Source organism: Dendrobates tinctorius, unplaced genomic scaffold (assembly GCF_039654945.1).
Source record: "Dendrobates tinctorius isolate UK_male_01 unplaced genomic scaffold, ASM3965494v1 ptg000250l, whole genome shotgun sequence".
NCBI lineage: Eukaryota > Metazoa > Chordata > Amphibia > Anura > Dendrobatidae > Dendrobates > Dendrobates tinctorius.
In genome coordinates, this window is record NW_027361917.1 from 4,261,321 (window position 1) to 4,281,658 (window position 20,338).

Below are 20,338 nucleotides of genomic sequence, written 5' to 3' on the forward strand. Positions count from 1 at the left end.
ACCAGACCAACAGAGCAGGTCTGAGCAAAGCGTCTGAGACGCCGCGATTGCTGTGCAGGCTCCTGAGAAGTCGGAGGAGAATGGGAGACCGCTGGATGCAAGGCTCTGGATTCCTGCTGTGCAGCTGCAGGAACCCGATGCCTAACACTTTCAATTAAAAGACTTTATTCTGCGTGTGATTTTTTTCATACAATCTGACTTATAAACGCTTCTCCATTACTAACCTCTGGGCTTGATGTCACCTGATATCACAAAGATGATGTCAACCCCCCAACTATCACCCCACTTGCCGCTGCACCAAGGCAAGTGGTAAGAGAGAGGCTAAGTGCCAGATTTGGCGCATCTTATGGATGCGCCATTTCTGGGACAGCTGAGAGCTTATGATTTTATTCTGGGAGGGGCCAATATGCATGGCCCTTTCCTAAACAATTAATATCAGCCCACAGCTGTCTGCCTCCGCTTTGCTGGTTATTAAATATAGGGGGACCTTATACTATTTTTTTGGGTGGGTCGCCCATTTTAATATCCAGGAAATGCTAAGTATACAGCTGTGAGCTGATATTAATCACCTGGGAAGCTTTATGACTATTGTCTCTTTCCCAGAATATTAACATCAGCCCCCAGCTGTTGGCTTTCCCTCAGCTGATTATGAAAATTACGGAGGATCCCCACACATTTTTTTTTTCAATTATTTTTTTAATCGTCAACAAGAACAGTAAGGTCACCTGAGTTCATAACAGCTGTTTATCTGTTTAATTGCCAGTGCCTGACTGTTGAACGTCCGCGAGTCCAGCACTTGGCACTCGGGCATTCACCAGTCCGGCACTGGAGCTACAGTGAGACCCGGTAGCTTGAACTCAGGTAACCTTCAGGTTACCAGATTTTAGAGCCACTGGGTCTCTCAGCAGCTGTGAGGCCCAAAAACCTCATATTAAACTTTGAGGGACATTTTTAGGTTACTGAAGTTTCCAGCCGCTGGGACACCAGAAGGCTGTAAACAAAGGTTACCTTGGATGTGTATTTTACTGTACTAGTAAATAAATAATAAAATAAACAAAAAAAATGGTGTGGGGTCCCCTGTAATTTTCATAAACAGCTGAGGAAAAGCCGACGGCTGGGGTCTGATATTAATATTCTGATAAAGAGACAATATTCATAAAGGTTCTCAAGCTATTAATATCATTTCACAGCTGTATACTTAGCATTTCCTGGTTATTAAAATGGGGTACCCCCCAAAAAAATGATGTGGGATTCCCCTGTATTTTTGATACCCAGTCAGGCAAAACTGTCAGCTTCAGCAAGGCTGGTTCTCAAGGATAGAGGGGTCCCCATACCATATTTTTTAATTACTTAAATAAATAATTTTAAAAAAGCAGACAGCTAGGGGCTGGTATACTCAGGCTGGTAAGGGGCCATGGATATTGGCCACACCCAGCCTAAAAATAACAGCCCGCAGCCACCCCAGAAAAGGCGCATTTATTAGATGCGCCAAATCTGACGCTTTGTCAGGCTCTTCCCACTTGCCCTGTGGCAATGGCAAGAGAGTTTCATATTTGTGGGGTTGGTGTCACCTTTGTATTGTCCGGTGACATCAAGCACACCTCTTAGTAATGGATAGGTGTCTATAAGGTGAAAACAGTCTTGGGGGATAAAGGGGTTAAAACTTTTAAGTCCAAGCATTTAACTTACCTGCTTGCGAGAAATGATTCATCCATACTGCTATTATGTCCAGGAAGGCCGTGACTTGATATCAAAGTGATATTGTTGAATTTTAGATGTGGGCTACAAAAAAAATGGAGATTTATCTCATGTTATTAAATTGCAATTTAATAAGCAGTTGTTATCAACGGTCATATGGCCATTATTACAACTGTTGGTAACATTTTCAATTACTAATTTATCAAACAGTGAAAAATTACATATATACATTGACTTGATGCTGTGTACCTTTACAGAAGTTATCTGTCCAATGTTAAATGATCAGTGAACAGGAACAGAGATCTCCTATACTCCATGTGAATAGGGTGGTAGTATGCATGGATTACCGCCACATCATTACCTATCTGAGCACTACTCATGTATACGCATTACAACTGCCATAGACCAATGTAAGAACATAGAGTAGTGATCATTCGGGCCTACTCCTGCTCCATTCACATGGGTATCACAGTACTTCAGCTCACAAGTTCGTAGAAAGATCCAGCGTTTGAACATTTACATTTATCAACCATCTGTACATAGCGGCTCAATGTACACAATGAATGGAGGTGAAGCGCTTAAAAGATCTGCATGTCAACTGAATAATCTGTTTAAAGGGGTAGTTTCACATTCAGTACTCCGGGACACACTACTTCTCTGCCTCTCAGCTTGCTGGGGAGTGGAGCTCTGCTGATGATTGACAGTTCAGAGAAGCATCATCAGTGCCAGAACAGTGCGCTCTACCATGCTGCGAGAAGAAGCAGCTTTGCCTCTGGAGCATTGGAAGAGAGCAGGGGTATTGATGCTGGTCAGATCAAGGCAGTTTCAGAGCATCGCATACAAGCTATATAGAAGAGAGATTGTATGTGCTATGCTCTACACATAGACCAGCCGCTGCTGATAGACTCCAGAGAAGGCTGGTCACCTAAGCTAGAGGAGTAACAAAAAAAATAAAAATCACCACTGTCTTAAGAATGAAGATGACATTATACAATATATTTCTATAGATACGGCTTTCTATGGTTCTTCTCTCATTAATCCCTGTATTCTACAAATATCTGAAGGGATGTCACAGTGTAGAGGGATCATCCTTATTCTCATTTGCACATAGAAACACGAGAAGGCAGGGAAGGAAACTGAGAGAAGATACAGATTAGATATTAGAAAAAACTTTTTGACAGTGAGGGTGATCAATGAGTGGAACAGGCTGCCACGAGAAGTGGTGAGTTCTCCTTCAATGGAAGTTTTCAAACAGAGGCTGGACAGACATCTGTCTGAGATGGTTTAATGAATCCTGCATTGAGCAAGGGGTTGGACACGATGACCCTGGAGGTCCCTTCCAACTCTAACATTCTATATTCGATTCCATCATGTCTGGAGGCTGTAATAGTCTATGAAATTTCTATGACAATAAAAATAGTTGTGCAGGATTACAAAAACACATCTGCTTTTTTTCAAAAGAGGTAATCAGGTAATCTGCAAAGATGCCCCTTTATTAATCAGAAAAGGTCAGGCCTCTGGGTACCCAACTGTTCCCAAAAACAAAGGACTGCAACACTGGTAAAAAACAGCAGGCACGTCATATGTCTTCTCAGCAGAGAGCTGCTCTCCACGTAGTGTTGTGCAGGAACTGCAAATCAGCAAAATGAAGATAAAAAGCTATGTATCCTTAGTTCGGGATTTTGGGGGTGTTTTTGATCAGACCTTCATCCATCTGTAAGTTATAGTGTATTGTGGTCGCATGTCATAACTTCTGATACAAGGAAAATCTTTTTGAGATCTTCTCTTTATATACTGGAAGAGATCTTTAGTCAATCCCAGGTGAAGCCGGGCTGTAACTGTAGGAGGTGCAGAGGTTATAGAAGGATCATGGCCCAAAGACCCATCTTCTACACAAGAGATGACACGAGTATTATAAGAGGTATACAATATTTGGAGGGCTAGTACAGATTTTGATCGGAGGGGATGCAGCTTCACTTCATGCCTCTGGCTGGAGATTTTGACACATTCGAGAAAGCTCTGAATACATTGCAGAGCAGGAGGACTGCGTCACACAGCACTTTGCTTTAATATTTGCCCCTTGAGATTTCCTTAATATCATAAAACATGGTTTATTTATAGATTCTTTTCATTATATTATTGCCCCCTCAACTGTGAAATTAACAGCAAAATACAAGATTGCTCTGAGCCATGGACATAGACAGACCCTGTGAAAGAAAGCCTTACAATTTCCACATTATCCTTATAAACGAGGATCAATAACTCTGGGGATTACAATGTTTTATTTGCCAGACCTGTTATTTCCCTTTATTTAACTTCACGGCATGGTTATCAACTTTTTTAAAACAATTTTATGAATTAAAGATGTGGCAGAATAATAATTTTATATCAGATACAAGTCATGCCCCCAATAATGTCTGCCTGAGTGCCCCCATTAGCATTGCAGACCAAGGTTCTACACCAAGGGAGCACAACCTGCTAGTTGGGGGCCACAAGCAGCCCTCAATGTCTTTCTTTGTAAACCTCAGCTATCTGGTCACAGACAGGCTTGACGATGTCTGGTGGCTGCACATATGTATTGTCCAGGTTAAGAAGTAGAGGAGTGGGAGGTAGCACACCGTGGGGATGGGTAACTAGTAATGGTGCACTGTGTGGCCATGTCTGTGACCATGTCATAATACATTGAAGGTGTAGATTAAAAAAATAAGTGGCCATATATGAGTGCTGCCATAGTCATTGTAGCTTATGGTAGAAGCTAAACACTCGACCGTGCCAGCGTTTCCTTAAACTACAATGGAGAAAGATGAATCCATTGTCTCTTACCTTCTGGATTGTGTACAGGACAGAAGAGGACCTCTATCACCCTGAAAGCTGGGGCTCTTACAAACTGAATCAGTACCTATTAGATATTTATGTTCTGATGCTTTATTGTGACGCATTGGGTTGGTTCAATCTGTCCCTCAGATTGACCTAACTAAAAAAAGTTGTGCGCTCCTATTCTAGACCCATAGAAGACAGTACTTTCCTGTGGGGTGAAGAATGAGCTACCTTTTCTTGGTCATGTAATTTCATGATTTAGCTGGTGGGGAAGGATACACAAGAACATTGTGGGAAGGACTTTCATCATGAGATATGGCTAGGCAGGTGAAGAACAAGAGGGTATGAACTAGGCTGACTTCAAAGTAGTTACGCCTGCTGAGAGGGCTAAAGGGTTACAGCTTTGAGTACAACACAGTAGACTGCCAAAACACTTTGGTCAAAATCCTATCTTGATGTCTCCTACTGTGCGGGTCCTGAAATAAGGGGCAAAAAAAGTGATGAAACCCCTCTGATTTTTTTTATAACGGTGAATGAAAAAAAAATGATTGCTTTAGCAATTTCTTATATTTGAAAGATTCAGGGGAAAAAAAAAAATTTAGGCTTCCAATAGGGATAAGTATAACTTGTTAAAAGAATATTTAGATTTATTAAGCTATGAGTTATGGAGCCGATCCAGCTCCTTCATCAAGCTTATCTAATTTGAATAGCCTGATGAAGGAGCTGGACCGACCCCATAACGCATAGCTTAATAAATCTAAATACTCTTAACAATTAAAAATTCTCCCTTGTATCACTGACAATGCTATTGGAAACCCAAATGTTTGCTTTTTCCCCTGAACTTCTCAATTCGGACCTTCATATGGAGGTTTAGAGGGCGTAGCTGCGGATGTGGAGGATCAATCCCGCCATTACCAGGGTTGTGCCTGAAGCTGCACAACTGATCCAGGTGAGTTTCAGTTACTCACCTTAATATAACATTTTCTGTTGATCCGCACAACCAGCACTTTCCATTTGTTCCTCTATAACATTTGAAAAACAATTTTTTTAACCACTTTGGGATAGTCATATAATTAGCCTAATGTTGATGACAACAGAAGATTACAACCAAAACCTTCATTGGTCAGATGAAATTTAACAACAATCGTTTTAGCCAACCAACAAGACACTGCCATTGTCGGTTGTGTTACAGTAATTAATGTCCAATGGTCTCTAGTCCAGGAATGATTTTTTGGTGAAAAAACATTCCTAGAACGATTGGTGGGCCTTCGCCAAGTGTCACTAAAAATGATCAGCAGTTACTAAGCGAGGGCTCCTAAGCTTAACCTGCGGGTAGGATTGTTGTTAGTTATTAACCATGACTATTCTTCATCAGTGTGTGATGCCATAATTTTGTGCTTTCAAGCAGAAAGTCGTGTTGTCCGGTCAATTCGGGGACTCAAAGCCTGGGCCTTCTTTACCAAAGAGAACATGCATCTTGCTTAAATCGAAATCACTTGCTTAATTGTGGCGTACTTATTTTACATCTGTTCCGAAAAGCTCTTACAGTGTTTTCTACATTTTACAGCAAGCTAATTGTGTTTAATGTAAATTTAGTCCTAATAAAGAAAAACGCAAAGCCTGGATTACCCAATTAAAATAATTAGCTAATAGAGGATAGGTATATTAGGGAAATGAGTCAAGCATGTCTAATTAATTTCACAGCTAGAATTAATCACGTTTCTTATTTATGTATTTATGTGTTGCTTCGGCAAAAAGGTTGAAGATATGAGCACAATGCCACGGAAACATTTAGCAAGTGCACCTGCATTTTAGCAGCACCGGCTAATTCCAACAGGGATTTTATGTTGCTGTGGATACAAAAAAAGAGATCTGCTTAACAGTCTCTTCTACCTCATGGAAGGCATTAGGGTATCTAGGGAAATAAGTAAAAATGTTGCTGAATTTCATAGCATGGAGCATCTGAAGGGGATGTACATAGTATAAGAGCTAAATGACAGAATTCTTGAAACACTAAGAGTCATAGATGCACTCTGCTTTTAATAAAATTGGTTGTATTTGTAACGTTTCTCCACCATTATTAACTGTTAAAGGGAATGACTCATGAACACAACCATTTCCAAATGCTTGATTAGTGCATATGAATGTCATGTTGGAAGCCGATCAGCCAAAACAGAGACACGTGCACACAGAGCGCCTCCATATCTGGCAGGCCCAGCCATGTATTACATGGTCAACTCTTCATTTCAACAGATAGCTTGTAATATTTTTGTACCAAAAAGAGATGCACAATATATGAAAACTATATCCCCCCCGCTAGCTGATCTTGTCCCTACATCACACCAGCAGTGCCTCAGCACACAACACAGATCAGAGCTGCGGGGGAACTGGGGTTAGGTGAGTAGCTATAATTTTTATTATTGACATTACATTGTGGGAAACTGTGGAGACAGAAAATTGTGCAATAGGGCTGTGTGGGAACACATTACTGTGCAAGTGTGCTATGTGGGGACATAACATTATGCAAGGGGGCTGTATGGGGATATAATACTGTGTGGGGAGGTAGGGGGGATATATTGTGTAGGGGGGCTTTGTGGGGACATTATACTGTGTAGAGGTCTTCATGGTAATATTTTATTGTGTAGAGGGGGTGTGTGGGGACGTCATACTGTGTAAGGGAGCTCTATGAGGATATCATACCACGTGGGGGACTCTGAGGGTACACACTGTGTGAGGGGACATTAAACTGTTTGAGGGGCTGTGAGGGGACATCATCCTGTGTGTGGGGACGGTGTGGGAACTGTTGATCAAGGTACAATGGTTGAATAACAGGAGCAGTACGATTTACTGCTTTATATAAACTTTATAAAAAGTGAATTATTTGGTGTTGATTTGCTGCTACAGGTAATATATATTACAATAAGCCCAATCGTAACACATGTTAAAAATTAATATAAAACAATAAATATAAGCACAATTAAATTTGTCCTGTTGCTTTGGCCCAACAGTCACAGTCTCTCATGTGGCCCCTTGCAAAAAATTAATTGTCCATTCCTGCTGCAAATCATTTAAAAAGATTTTACTAATAAGATGTCAAGAAAAAAGAACTTTTCCATTCAATTATTAAATGCTTATTTCTATCTCAAAGTGAGGTCCATGACTGTCTTTGGTGTGGTTCAACCCCTATTGATCATGGGAAGTAAGTGGTCATGGCTCTTGATTAGGGCTACAGTCCCTGCACAAAGTGTGGTCATAAGAAACAGTTCAATCTGGCCAAACAATCCTACTTCACCACCCTCATCACCTCACTATCCAACAATCCAAGAAACCTTAAACTCCCTCCTGAAACCTAAATTAAAGGCCCCCATCACCAACCTCAGCGGTGAGGATCTGGCCACTTATTTCCTAGAAAAAATCAACCACATCCATCAGGATATCTCAGCCCAATCTCAGTGCCTGGGTCCCCTTCCCTGCCGCACTTCAAGCTCACTAGATATCTTTGAGCCTGTTTCAGAAGAAGAAGTTTCCAAGCTCCTCGCTTCCGCTCGGCCTACAACCTGCAACAGTGACCCCATTCCTTCACAGCTCCTGCAGTCTGTCTCACCAGTGGTCACCACTCACCTGACTAAAATATTTAACCTCTCTCTTTCTTCAGGTATATTTCCCTCCTCATTTAAACATGCCATCATAACCCCTTTACTTAAAAAGTCATCCCTGGACCAGAACTGCACACTACAGACCTGTCTCTAACCTTTCCTTCATCTCTAAACTCCTGGAACGCTTGGTCCACTCCCGTCTAATCTGCCATCTCTCGGATAACACTCTTCTCGACCCCTTACAATCTGGTTTCCGCTCTTTACACTCTACTGAAACTGCCCTCACTAAAGACTCTAATGATCTAATAACAGCTAAATCGAAAGGTCATTGCTCCCTGCTGATTCTCCTGGATCTCTCTGCCGCATTTAACACTGTGGATCACCAGCTCCTCCTCACTATCCTCCGCTCTATAGGCCTCAAGGACACAGCCCTCTCCTGGTTCTCCTCCTACCTCTCTGACCGCTCCTTCACTGTATCTTTTGCCGGCTCCTCTTCCTCTCCACGTCCCTTTACTATCGGGGTCTCGCAGGGCTCAGTCCTAGGCCCCCTCCTCTTCTCTCTATACACTGCCCCTATTGGACAAAGAATCAGCAGATTTGGGTTCCAGTATATCTATGTTGATGACACCCAATTATACACTTCTTCCCCTGACATCACCCCTACCCTAATTCAAAATACCAAGGATTGTCTGTCTGCTGTCTCTAACATCATGTCCTCCCTCTATCTGAAACTAAATCTCTCCAAAACTGAACTTCTTGTGTTTCTCCCCTCTACTAACCTCACTCTACCTAACATAGAAATAACCCTGGAGGGTTCAACCATAACTCTCAAGCAGCATGCCCACTGTCTTGAGGTCATATTCGACACTGAACCTTCCTTTACTCCCTATATCCGATCACTCACTCACTCTTGTCACCTGCATCTTAAAAACATCTCCAGAATCCAACCTTTTCTCACCTTTGAAACTGCTAAGACTCTTACTGTCGCTCTTATTCATTCTCGTCTGGACTACTGCAACTCTCTTCTGATCGGTCTCCCTCTTGCCAAACTTTCTCCTCTCCAATCCATCTTGAATGCGGCAGCCAGGGTCATATTTCTGTCCAGTCGCTTAACCGATGCCTCCATCTTGTGCCAGTCATTAGACTGGCTACCTATTCGCTACAGGGTCCAGTATAAACTCATCTCTCTCTCCCACAAAGCTCTCCACTGTTCTGCACCGCCTTATATCTCCTCTCTCATCTCTGTCTATCGCCCTACACGTGCCCTCCGTTCTACAAATGACCTAAGACTAACATCTCCCGTAATCCGAACCTCGCACCTCCGTCTCCAAGACTTCTCTCGTGCTGCTCCAGCTCTCTGGAATGCACTTCCCCAGACGATCAGACTGATACCTATCAGGATCCTGTCAGCGCCGGCGGACTGCCGCGGCTGAGCAGGGTCACTCACCCAGACTACGGGAGGGCCCAGGGTCCGAAACTGCAGAGAAAGTTCTGAGCACAGGACCTGCGACACTAAAGGTAGTATAGAGTACCAGGACCTACGATCATGTGACCACAGGGGGCATGGCTTAGCGTCCTGCTGCAGTAGGTGACTGTAGGATTCTATTACAGGAATCCTGGAGTGAAAATTAGGGGAACTCAGGTCAGACAAGCGGGGGGGTCATACACAGAGAGGGCAGAGTGGTACCAGAGGAGCAAGCAGAGAATAGTCAGAACGTAAGCAATGAGTCATGCACAGAGATAGCAACACGGTACAAGGGAGGCAGTCAGAGAGTAGTCAGGTCCAAGGCAAAAGCGTCATACACGGGAATAGCAGAGCAGTACAAAAGGAACAGGCAGAACTCGTAACAGGGACAGAACCGGGTCAAAACCAAACAAGCATAAAGTGTCACAGTCACAAAGCACACCAGTGTCACAAACACTCGGCCAAGGATCTGAGTATAAGCAACGAGGAATGAGTCCACAATGAGGCTATAAAAAGCCTCCCAGAATCTCAGAGTGAGGCCGTCCAGATTAACCTCTGATCTACCTAATCCCATGAACTAAGCAGATCATGACAATACCTAGCCCTAACCTATTCAAGCGCACTTTGAAAACCCATCTCTTCAAACAAGCCTACCACGTCAACTACTCAGTAAACTAACATTGCCCTGTTCCCTCCTTCCAAATATTATTCTGAATCTGCACCCCACTATTCATCTGTCTCCACACCCTCCATGCACACGATAACTGCACTTGATACTTGACTATTGCACTTAAACACACGGGCTGATTACCGGATCATGCAGCTTTATATGAAAATCCCTATTTATTATAATTGCCAGACCTGAATTAACAAGCACTTTTCAGCTACTGTGTCCACCCCCCCATTTCCTTGTAGATTGTAAGCTTGCGAGCAGGGACCTCACTCCTAATGTCACTGTTTAAATTGTCTTAACTTGTATTGAATTTATTGTCTGTACATGTCCCTGCTTAATTGTAAAGTGCTGTGGAATATGTTGGCGCTACATAAATACAAATTATTATTATTATTTTATTATTATTATTAATCTGATCCCTATCGCCATCAATCACATAATTATGGCAGATCTCAAAAATCACACAGAACAAGCCATGGGCAGTCTTAGTACAAAATGCCATGGTTTCATGGAGTTTCACCTATGTTTGCTGCATTTAATCCATGTATAGTTCAGGTCTATGTGTCAAAAATAATGACACAAATGCAACATTCCTGCAAACGGTGCTGCAATTACTGACCACTTGACAATCTCTACTCAATGCTTTAGTCTTTGAGTAGTATCTAAAGCTATAGACAAGCAAGAATGAACAAGAGGGAGTACCATTAGTAGAGTATTAGAGCTGTGCTAATACAAGAAAATACCATAGTTAAAAACTTTGCATAGCCTTGGTAAGCTATATACACCTTCACACACAATTTTGTATTGTTCATTAACATGGTTCACTGCTGAGCCATTTCAAGAAAGGCAGAAAATTTTAATAAGCAATAAATTGCAAAACTGATTGTTTTAACAAGCACTATCTGATAAAACCTATTTCTGAAGGTGAAAAAACCCTTTAAGCAACTTTGTAAATAGTGTTTATTAAAAATGTTCTGTCATTTGCTGCTAAAGATTTCTATAAGTCCTTTACATCTAGCGGAGCGTCAAATAACATACAAATCCATCAAAGCTCCTGCACCTGAGGGTTCTCTCTGCTCCTCCCTCCATTCTCTCAGTGTTAGAGATAGCAGGAGGAAGAGGTTGGTACAGAAGAGGGAATACAGTATCTAATGCTATAGATAAAGAGTAAGACACATGTAGAGGAATTAAGTATAGTATCAGAGTTGCACAGATGGATATGGATACACACAGAGCTCAAATAAATCCAGCCTATATTACTGGGAAAAACACTCCCACAAGAGAAAATCTGAAGCTTGTATCAGAAGAAATAAAGATTGCAGAATTAAACTTAGTGAAATGTTATTATCTATGGGTAACCACTAACATATGTAAAATTATTTTTTCCATGTTAAAGGTGTCCATAGCATTAAAAGCAGCCTGTGTCGTTTGCCATATGTGCTGAACACAACGGTGGCATCACAGCGGCCCCTGGGACAGCGCCTTAAATCAAGGCATGTATTTAACAGTGAAGAAAATGTTATTTACCGACAGCATAGGAGACACACTATCATAATTGATCAACGATCATAAGGCTGGGTTCACACTGCGTTAGGGGGCAATGCGCTGACGGATCCGTTACATAGCGGCACTAACGTTATGTAACGGACCCGTTAACGCCGCCATCGCCTGCAATGAATGTAGCGCATACTAACGCATGCCAAAATCGGCATGCGTTAGCAAGTATGCGCTAATTCATGACGCACCCTTGAACGCTGCATGCAGTGTTTTTGGGTGCGTTGGCAGTAACGCACAGCGAACGGACCCGTTCGCTGTGCATAGAACTGTATGGGCTAATGCATGGTAGCGCATGGTACCTTAGCGCTAAAATGCGTTAACGCACACTGTTAGCGCTAGGTCCTAAAAGATGTCAAAAATGACATCAGCGTTAGCGCATCCGTTTAACGGATCCGTTAAACGGATGCCCTAACGCAATGTGAACCTAGCCTAACAGGAAATTGGAACAGTATTATGTCAATGAACTGCTCATAATGTTCCTCCTTAATAAAGTAGCTACAAATGGAAACTTTAGCAAAGTCTGTGTTTTGTAAGAATTACAAATACTTGAAAATTTGCCATTAAAATACAATGTAAAACTGATCATTTCTACAACATGTTCTGTCCATGAAACAATGCTAAGTACCATGCTGGGAATGATTGCTTTCATGTGTGGTAATGCAATCAGACTAGTCCCCGCCATTTAGTACCAACGCAATCAGACCAAAGCCAATCATCCTTTGTGCCTTATTTTATGCAGTGTTGATCAATACAAAGCAAGAAAATACATCTACTTAACATAGCAGTGTAGATAAAAGCAAGCAAATTAGTTGATGAATTCATTTCCTGAATAACCATTGTACTTTTTTCCATGATAATAAAACTGGTGCCATAAAGTAGACAAATACAGATGGCGGTGGAAAATTCATAGGACTCTAGAAAAGATAAATGATCCCAGAGTCACATCACATCTTCACCAAAATAATGTCATATAGCAAACTCCAAGCAATAGGATTTATGGGAAATGCCAAAAAATACGCTGTTTTGGCTATTTTTTAAGGGTTGTGGGGGAAGGGGGGCCCCATAGTTAAAATGACGGATTGCAGCTTTTAAAGGGGTGCACCATAACGGACATTTATCACCTATCCTCAAGATCAGACCTGGGCAAGGGGCGGCCCCCGGGCCGCATCCGGCCCGCCCACTGCCTGTGACCGGCCCGAGGAGGGGTACGGGACTTCTCCGGTTTCTGCTTTCCTCATGAATCATTGATGAGGAAAGCAGAAAGCAGAGGAGTCCCGGCAGACGCCAGGGTGAGCGGCGCGGACCCCGACCTCCTGAGAGCGGCACAGAAACATTGCCTCCAGCGCACCGCCCACACACCAGACCTGCGGCGCTGACTGGTCGAGGCTGGAGGGGGGCGTGGTCTGAGAAAGGGCTGCGTAGATGCCGTTGGTGGCGTCTGCTTGCAGCAGTATACATCACACCACGCCTCCAACTCTGTGCTAAAACGTGTGGGTGTGGAGGCGTGGTGTGATCTATACTGCTGCAAGCAGACCAGTGACACTGTGGTGCAACGTAAGGCTAGCATCAATTACTTTAGACTGGGTCTGGACTGGGTGTTTACGTCAGGCCAGGGTCTGGGACTCTGGGTAGAGTGGTCAGCGCCTAATAAAGCCCCTGTGAGCAGTACAGGAGTGGTACACAGATACCACTTGCTTCCTCCCCTGTCCCCTGCAGCAGCCACGTTCTTCTGAAACTTGGGCAGAGACTTCCATTGGAAGAATTAGGCATGGTTAGCTGTTATAGCCCTTAAATATGTTGGCTAAAAAAAGAAAGATTGATGCAGAATGCAGAGTTTTTAACAAGGAATGGAGTTCTAAATATTTATTTGCTGAAGCCAAAGGTAAAGCTGTGTGCTTAGTTTGTGGAGAGCACATAGCTGTGTTTAAAGATTACAATTTTCATTGTATTGTAAATCTTTGCATTGTTTAACATACTGTTTGTTTATGAAAAGATAGCATATGTATACTATATATTATATACATATATAGTATTGGGTACAACTGAGTTAATTATATTAGTCCAGCCCTCTGACACCATCCCAATTGCTAATGCGGCCCCATGGCAAAATTAATTGCCCACCCCTGCTCAAGATAGATTATAAGTGTCTAATCACCGGGATGAGACCTCACTGATCACTATTTTTGTCAGCCCCAAACATATTAAACGAAAGGACACATGCGTATTCAGTGCAAAATTCTAACTCTTTCAAGCTGCAGTCCTACAGTGAATGAGGGGGCATGGCGGGATCAGGTCTCCTGTTCTATAAATCAGTGGAGGGTCACCCCAGTAAGCAGACATTTATCACCTATTCTGTGTATGAAAAAAAATTTGGTCAACTTGGTTAAGTTGACCAAAAACAAAATCTGCACCGAATTTGTATGCCTGCTGGGTTTGAGTGAGTTTCCTCCAGGTTTTCTGGCTTCCTCACAAATTCCAAAAAATTACTCATGGCTTATGTCAGGAACACCGCACTGCACTTGCTCACTGTGCCAGTGCGGGTGTCCTGAGTACAAAGACAGTACTCACAGATGCCTGTGGAGCAGGGCAGCAACGGTGACGATGCGTGCTTCAGAGTATCAGGACCTGAAGCACATGACTGCTGGGGGCGTGGCCTAAGCTCCACAGATCTAGGAGCTGCAGGGAAACTCCTAGAAAGGTAACTACGGGGCAATGTTACCAAGGGGCATAGACAGAGACAGAAACCAGACGAAGCCAGGGTCAAAGCACCAGATAGCAATACAGTACCACGGGGTTTAGACAGAAAGGATAGTCAGGACGTAGCAATAGGTCAGAAAACCAGAACGGGCAATAGACGGTACAATAGGGACAAACTGTAACGGAGTAACGATAGCCAAGCCAGGAGGTCAGAACCGGAGAAGACAGTAGTACCAAAGCGAGAGACGGAGTACAGAGTGAGGGAACAGGCCGGGTCATACACGGGAAGCAAACAAGCAACGCAGCATACACGCACACCAGGGGTCAGACACACTAGAACAACAGTATAGCTGACAGAGAGCCCTGGTAAAGAGTGAGTATAAATACCCCTCCCAGATCCAGAAAGAGGCCACGAACACTTAACCCTGTGAGTGCAGGGCAAGAACCCTGTTCAAACCATGACAGTTTACTTAGCATCTTGTTATAACATAGAAAAAGAGTAGCACAAAGACAAATAATAAAATAAATAAGTATGTTTTATTAAATAATCAGACACAAAGGTGCACAAAGATAGCACTAACAGGTGGATGCTGTAAAGAGTTATCCGGTATACCTATATTTCATCCAGATGTAAAGTACTAAAATAGAATAACCGCTTACCCATCGTAGGTCCAGACCTTTAAACAGCCTTCCCGCGACCCTTGACACGCGTTTTGCTTTATCAAAGGGGGACTGGTCTTATCATCTTTACTTAGCATCTTGTAAAAAGAACCCCTGTGTAAGTCTGAGATAGAGGAATGAGCATGGGAGCCCCATGTTGCTGATCGGTAGGGGGCCCACCCATTGGGACCCCCCCAATGCCAAGAAAGGGGCTCTTCACATCCCCATCTGAATGGAGCGGTGGCTAGATATGCATACCACTGATACAATCACTCTCTATGATACTACGGCAAAAAGCAAAAAACTGCAGTGGCTTGGCAATCTCCAGCAGTCCTATAGAGAATGAATGAAGCAGTGGTGTTCATGCCCTGTCATCCCGCCATTCAGATAGGTTTCTGCATAGCACCAGTTGTAGCATCGATGGGGGTCCCAGCAGTGAGTAAGTTATCACATATTTGATGGACATGTGATAACTGCTAAAGATGGGATAACTATTTATTATATTTAACTAGAATAAACCTTTGATGCAGAAGTAACTCTGAGCAATTTCAGGTATCTGCTCCCTAGTGCTGTTAGAACCTTTATATGTCATACTGTCCTGAAAATGCACACAGTGATGTCATTGCTAAGAAATTATTCTGTCACAGGACCGGCATAATACAGATAATTGTATGCCACTACAGGGATAATAAATACACTAGTGGAACCAAATCCATAAACCTAGGGATGTCACAGATAAAGGCAACAACTAGGCTGAAGCCATAAACCTAGTGATGTCACAGATAAAGGCAATGACTAGGCTGAAGCCATAAACCTAGTGATGTCACAGATAAAGGCAAAGACTAGGCTGAAGCCATAAACCTAGAGACGTCATATATAAGGCAACGACTAGGCTGAAGTCATAAACCTAGTGATATCACAGATAAAGGCATCGACTGGGCTGAAGCCATAAACCTAGTGATGTCATAGATAAAGGCATCGACTGGGCTGAAGTCATAAACCTAGTGATGTCATAGATAAAGGCAACAACTAGGCTGAAGCCATAAACTTAGTAAAGGCAACGACTACTGTAGGCTGAAGTCATAAACCTAGTGATGTCACAGATAAAGGAAACGACTAGGCTGAAGTACCAGTAATAATAGTCACAGTGATGTCACCGTGCTGTGATGATTCACACAGTGACGTCACAATACATGGGTAATATACACTGAGAAGTCATTAATAGTGTTATTGCAAGAGATGGTTACACACATCAGGCAATGATGCACACTGTCATGTCATAGAACAAAGATACGTTAAAGGACAGAAATAATAGTGAATGTGGTATCAAGACTAAAGGTGAATTTTTCATTAGCCAACACTGTGGCAATAAATGACCATAAATATTCAATGATCGGTAGGTGTTTAAATGCCAGTTTACGCGGGCAGACCACACTTCAGGTCATCGAAATGTTGTGGCTAGACAAAACCTTTCATAAAAAATTCTAATAAATATATTTACAGTAATTTTAGAAATATGTGAAACACTCTAATAAATCAATGGAACCTTTCCAAATTTGGTAATAAATATTGTTCCTTTTGGAAACAGAAATGTTTTGCTAATAGAGCTGGCATACAAATATTCTCACATGTGTAATTTATACTCTTTCTGTCACCTTAACATGACCCAAATCGGCTTTAAGGAGGTTACTATGAAGCTAAGACGCCGTGCCGTCAGGCTAATTTAGCTTTGGAATAGGTTCAATCTAGAGAAACTTTTCATTTATTCGGTCATTGATTTTATTCTCCTTGATTCTCATTTCACGAAAAGAACATTATACATTAAACATCTCTAAGGATACAGTAATTAAAAAAGTTCTTATAAGGAAATGAATGGTACTTCTTCAGTGTAAGTACACGAGTTTATTGACCTCTACTGCGGGGAAAATCAATGTGATCCTGTCAATGTAATAAGAACATAACTAATGAGAGATGACACTGAAGAGTAATATTGAATAATTAGTAATGTAATGACACCTACAATATAGGGTACTCTAGAAAACTCTTAGCTGAGATCATCTTAGAACAGTGCGAATCAGTGCATCAACATGGATATAAAAAAATCTACATATTCTTGTTATAATACCATAACAAGAAGAATTACTTCATAACTTTTTCCACCTTTATGTCACCCATAATCTGAACAAATCCACTGAGTAACAAACTGAAATCTTTTCGGCTAGAAAAAGAAAAAATAAGAACTAAAGTAATGCGTTTGCATAAATATGTACACCCTTAATCTAATACTTTGTTGAAGGTTCTTTTGAATTTATGACAGTATTCAGTTTTTGGGGGGCAGGATTCTATCAGCATGGCACATATAGAATTGGCAATATTTTCCCACTCTTCCGTACAGTAGTACTCCAAATCTGTCAGATTACGAGGGCATCTCCTGTATACAGGTTAACCCACAGATTTCCAATTGGACCCAGGTCTGGGCTCTGGATGGACAAACCCAAAACTTTGATATTCTTTTCGAGAAGCCATATTTTTGTTGATTTGGAGTGAAGCTTAGGATCGTTGTCATGCTAAACGGTGAAATTTCCCATTATCTTCAACTTTTTAACAAAGACATGACAGTTTTGATGCAAAATTGACTGATATGTGAAACTGATCATAATTCCCTCTATCGTGACTAAAGCCCCACTCTAGGTGCCGATAAACAGCCCCAAGATGAGGCAAAGAAGAAATGAGAGGGAGACAGTAGAAGCCAGAACCAATCATTAGTGATAAGCAAGCATACTCGTTGCTCGGGTGGTCTCCGAGTATTTTGGCGTGCTCGTAGATTTAGTTTTCGTTGCCTCAGCTGCATGATTTGTGACTGCAAGACAGGCTGATTACATGTGTGGAATGCCTGTTTGTTAGGTAATTCCCACATGTATTCAGCTTGTCTAGCAGCCGCAAATCATGCAGCTGAGACGAAAACAATCTCCGAGCACGGAGGGGGGGGGCGGAGTGATGCAGAGGAGCTGAGAGAACGCAGCTGGACGGAGCTCCCATAATCCTGGCTAAATCCTGAAGAATAACGGCATTTCACCGAATTTACTTGCCAGCAGCGAAGTCCTCTAGGCTCCTGGAGCCCTCCGGTTCTTCAGGAGGTGCGGTGCGCGGCCCCGGTGCATCAGGCTCTGTGGAGGAGCTGACGGGAGGACGGAGCCTGTGGACGGCGGCCATTTTCTGCTGTGCACTCCATCAGGAGGAGGCATAGCGCTGTGGATCCTGCTCCTCTGAGAGGGCTGACGGAGCGACATGGCTGCATATGGAGGTACCTGTGGGGGAGGCGTGGTGTGTGATCTGAGATATGAGCCCCGCGCTCCCTCAGTGCAATTGAAGTGTAGACTTTCAGATTTAATTAAAGGGAGTTGAACAAAAACATCCTGTGAAACATTTAGATACAGGAAAGATGTATATCTTTGTACCGTGTTAGCCAGTAGATAGAAAAATATTCAGAATTGAGAGTCCTCAGTGGTTGATACCTTTTAATGGCTAACTGAAAAGATGGTAACACATTGCAAGCTTTCGAGACTACTCATGTCTCTTCATCAGGCATAGACTAATACAAAATCTGAAGAGTCACATATTTATGCACAATATGGCACAGAAAAAATGCAATAGATGAGACAAGTGACGTGAAGCAGAACAATCATTATGGGAGAGGGAGAAACATAAGTATTGCTCCAGTTCATAGATAAGGAGTCCGGATGTTTTATTGTCCTCTGATTGGGGTCTCCTAATGTGTTGTGATGCCCCCACACGGTCTTAGGAGCAAATTCCTTAATTGATGTAAAAAGACATAAATCCATGCGACACATTCATTCCAGCACTGAGAGTGTCAAAGGTCGTCATAAATTTATACTCACAGACTCTTCTCTTTCTCTGAGATGTGAAGTTACCTTTCAATACCAGTAATTTCATATCCATGTTCCTGTGATAAGGCTTACAAAAATGTTTTGCCACAGGTAGATCCATTCTTTTTTCTCTTATTGTTTGACGATGAGCATTCATCCTTGTTCTAAGCTTTTGCCCTGTCTCCCCCACATACAGACCCCCTGTTGGACATTTAGTACAAATAATTAAGTACACCACATTAGATGTAATGCAGCTGAAAGTACCTGGGATCTTGTAGTCCTGATGTGAGTTGGGGATCTTTATCTTGTCCATGGTCATTATAGATGGACAGGTTTTACATTTTTTCTGGTTGCAAGGAAAGGTTCCTGCAGCTGTTGGAGAGGACAGGGAGCTTCTGACAATGATGCTTCTTAGATTTGGGGGCTGCCTAAAGCACATTAGTGGGGGGTCTGGAAAAATGGATTGTAATCGGGCATCTTTTTGTAGTAAAGGTTGTAATTTCCGTGCAGCTCCCCTTAGCACTTCCAGATTTGGGTTGTAGGTGACTACTAGAGGCACCCGGTTATTTTCTTCTTTAGCTTTGTAGTGTAGCAGGTGATTCCTTGACATTCTGGTGGCTCTTGTAATTTGGTTTTCAATTGTTATTGGATGGTAGCCCTGATTCAAAAAGGTCTTTTTGAGGCGACCAAGGTGTTTGTCTCTATCCATGGGGTTGGAACATTTAAGAATTGCAACTATTTTTCTATAAAGCCTCATTTCAGGGGCTCAACTGGACAAATCATCTTTACCATAAATAAAACGTTCATTGTTAATAATTTGTTGGGAATCATTTGCAAGCAATTACTGCCTGAAATCTGGAAGCCATGGATGTCACCAAACGTTGGGTTTCCTCCTTTGTGATGCTTTGCCAGTTCTTTACCGCAGCTGACTTCAGTTGTTGCTTGTTTGTGGGTCTTTCTGCCTTAAATTTTGTCTTAAGCATGTGAAATGCTGCTCAACGTGGTTGAGATCTGGTAATTCATTCAGCCATTGCAAAATACTCCTCTTATTTGCCTTGAAAAACTCATGGGTTGCTTCCACAGCAAAAATTTGTTGGAGCGCCGTATGACCGTGAGGGCCGTATTTACGGTCGTGAAAAAATATTGAGCCTGCTCGATGTTTTTCACAGTTACGGACACGGTCCCCATTGAAAATCAATGGGGCCGCAAAAATAACGGAAGCTTGCCCAGTGTGTTGATTTTGCGGTACACTGTGAAGACCGTATTTGCGGAACGTCGTATTTTTTTA

General features: G+C 42.4%; 1 protein-coding gene across 3 annotated transcripts in view; it reads right to left on the bottom strand.

Moving 5' to 3' along the window:
• CFAP61 (cilia and flagella associated protein 61) overlaps positions 1-20,338 on the bottom strand; it is a 439,348-nt gene that overhangs the window by 174,633 nt on the left and 244,377 nt on the right. For all 3 annotated transcript variants that reach the window (XM_073557422.1, XM_073557421.1, XM_073557423.1), the window contains exon 19: positions 1,690-1,782. In XM_073557422.1, coding sequence (XP_073413523.1) covers positions 1,690-1,782 — 93 coding nt within the window. The remainder of the gene's footprint in view (positions 1-1,689; positions 1,783-20,338) is intronic.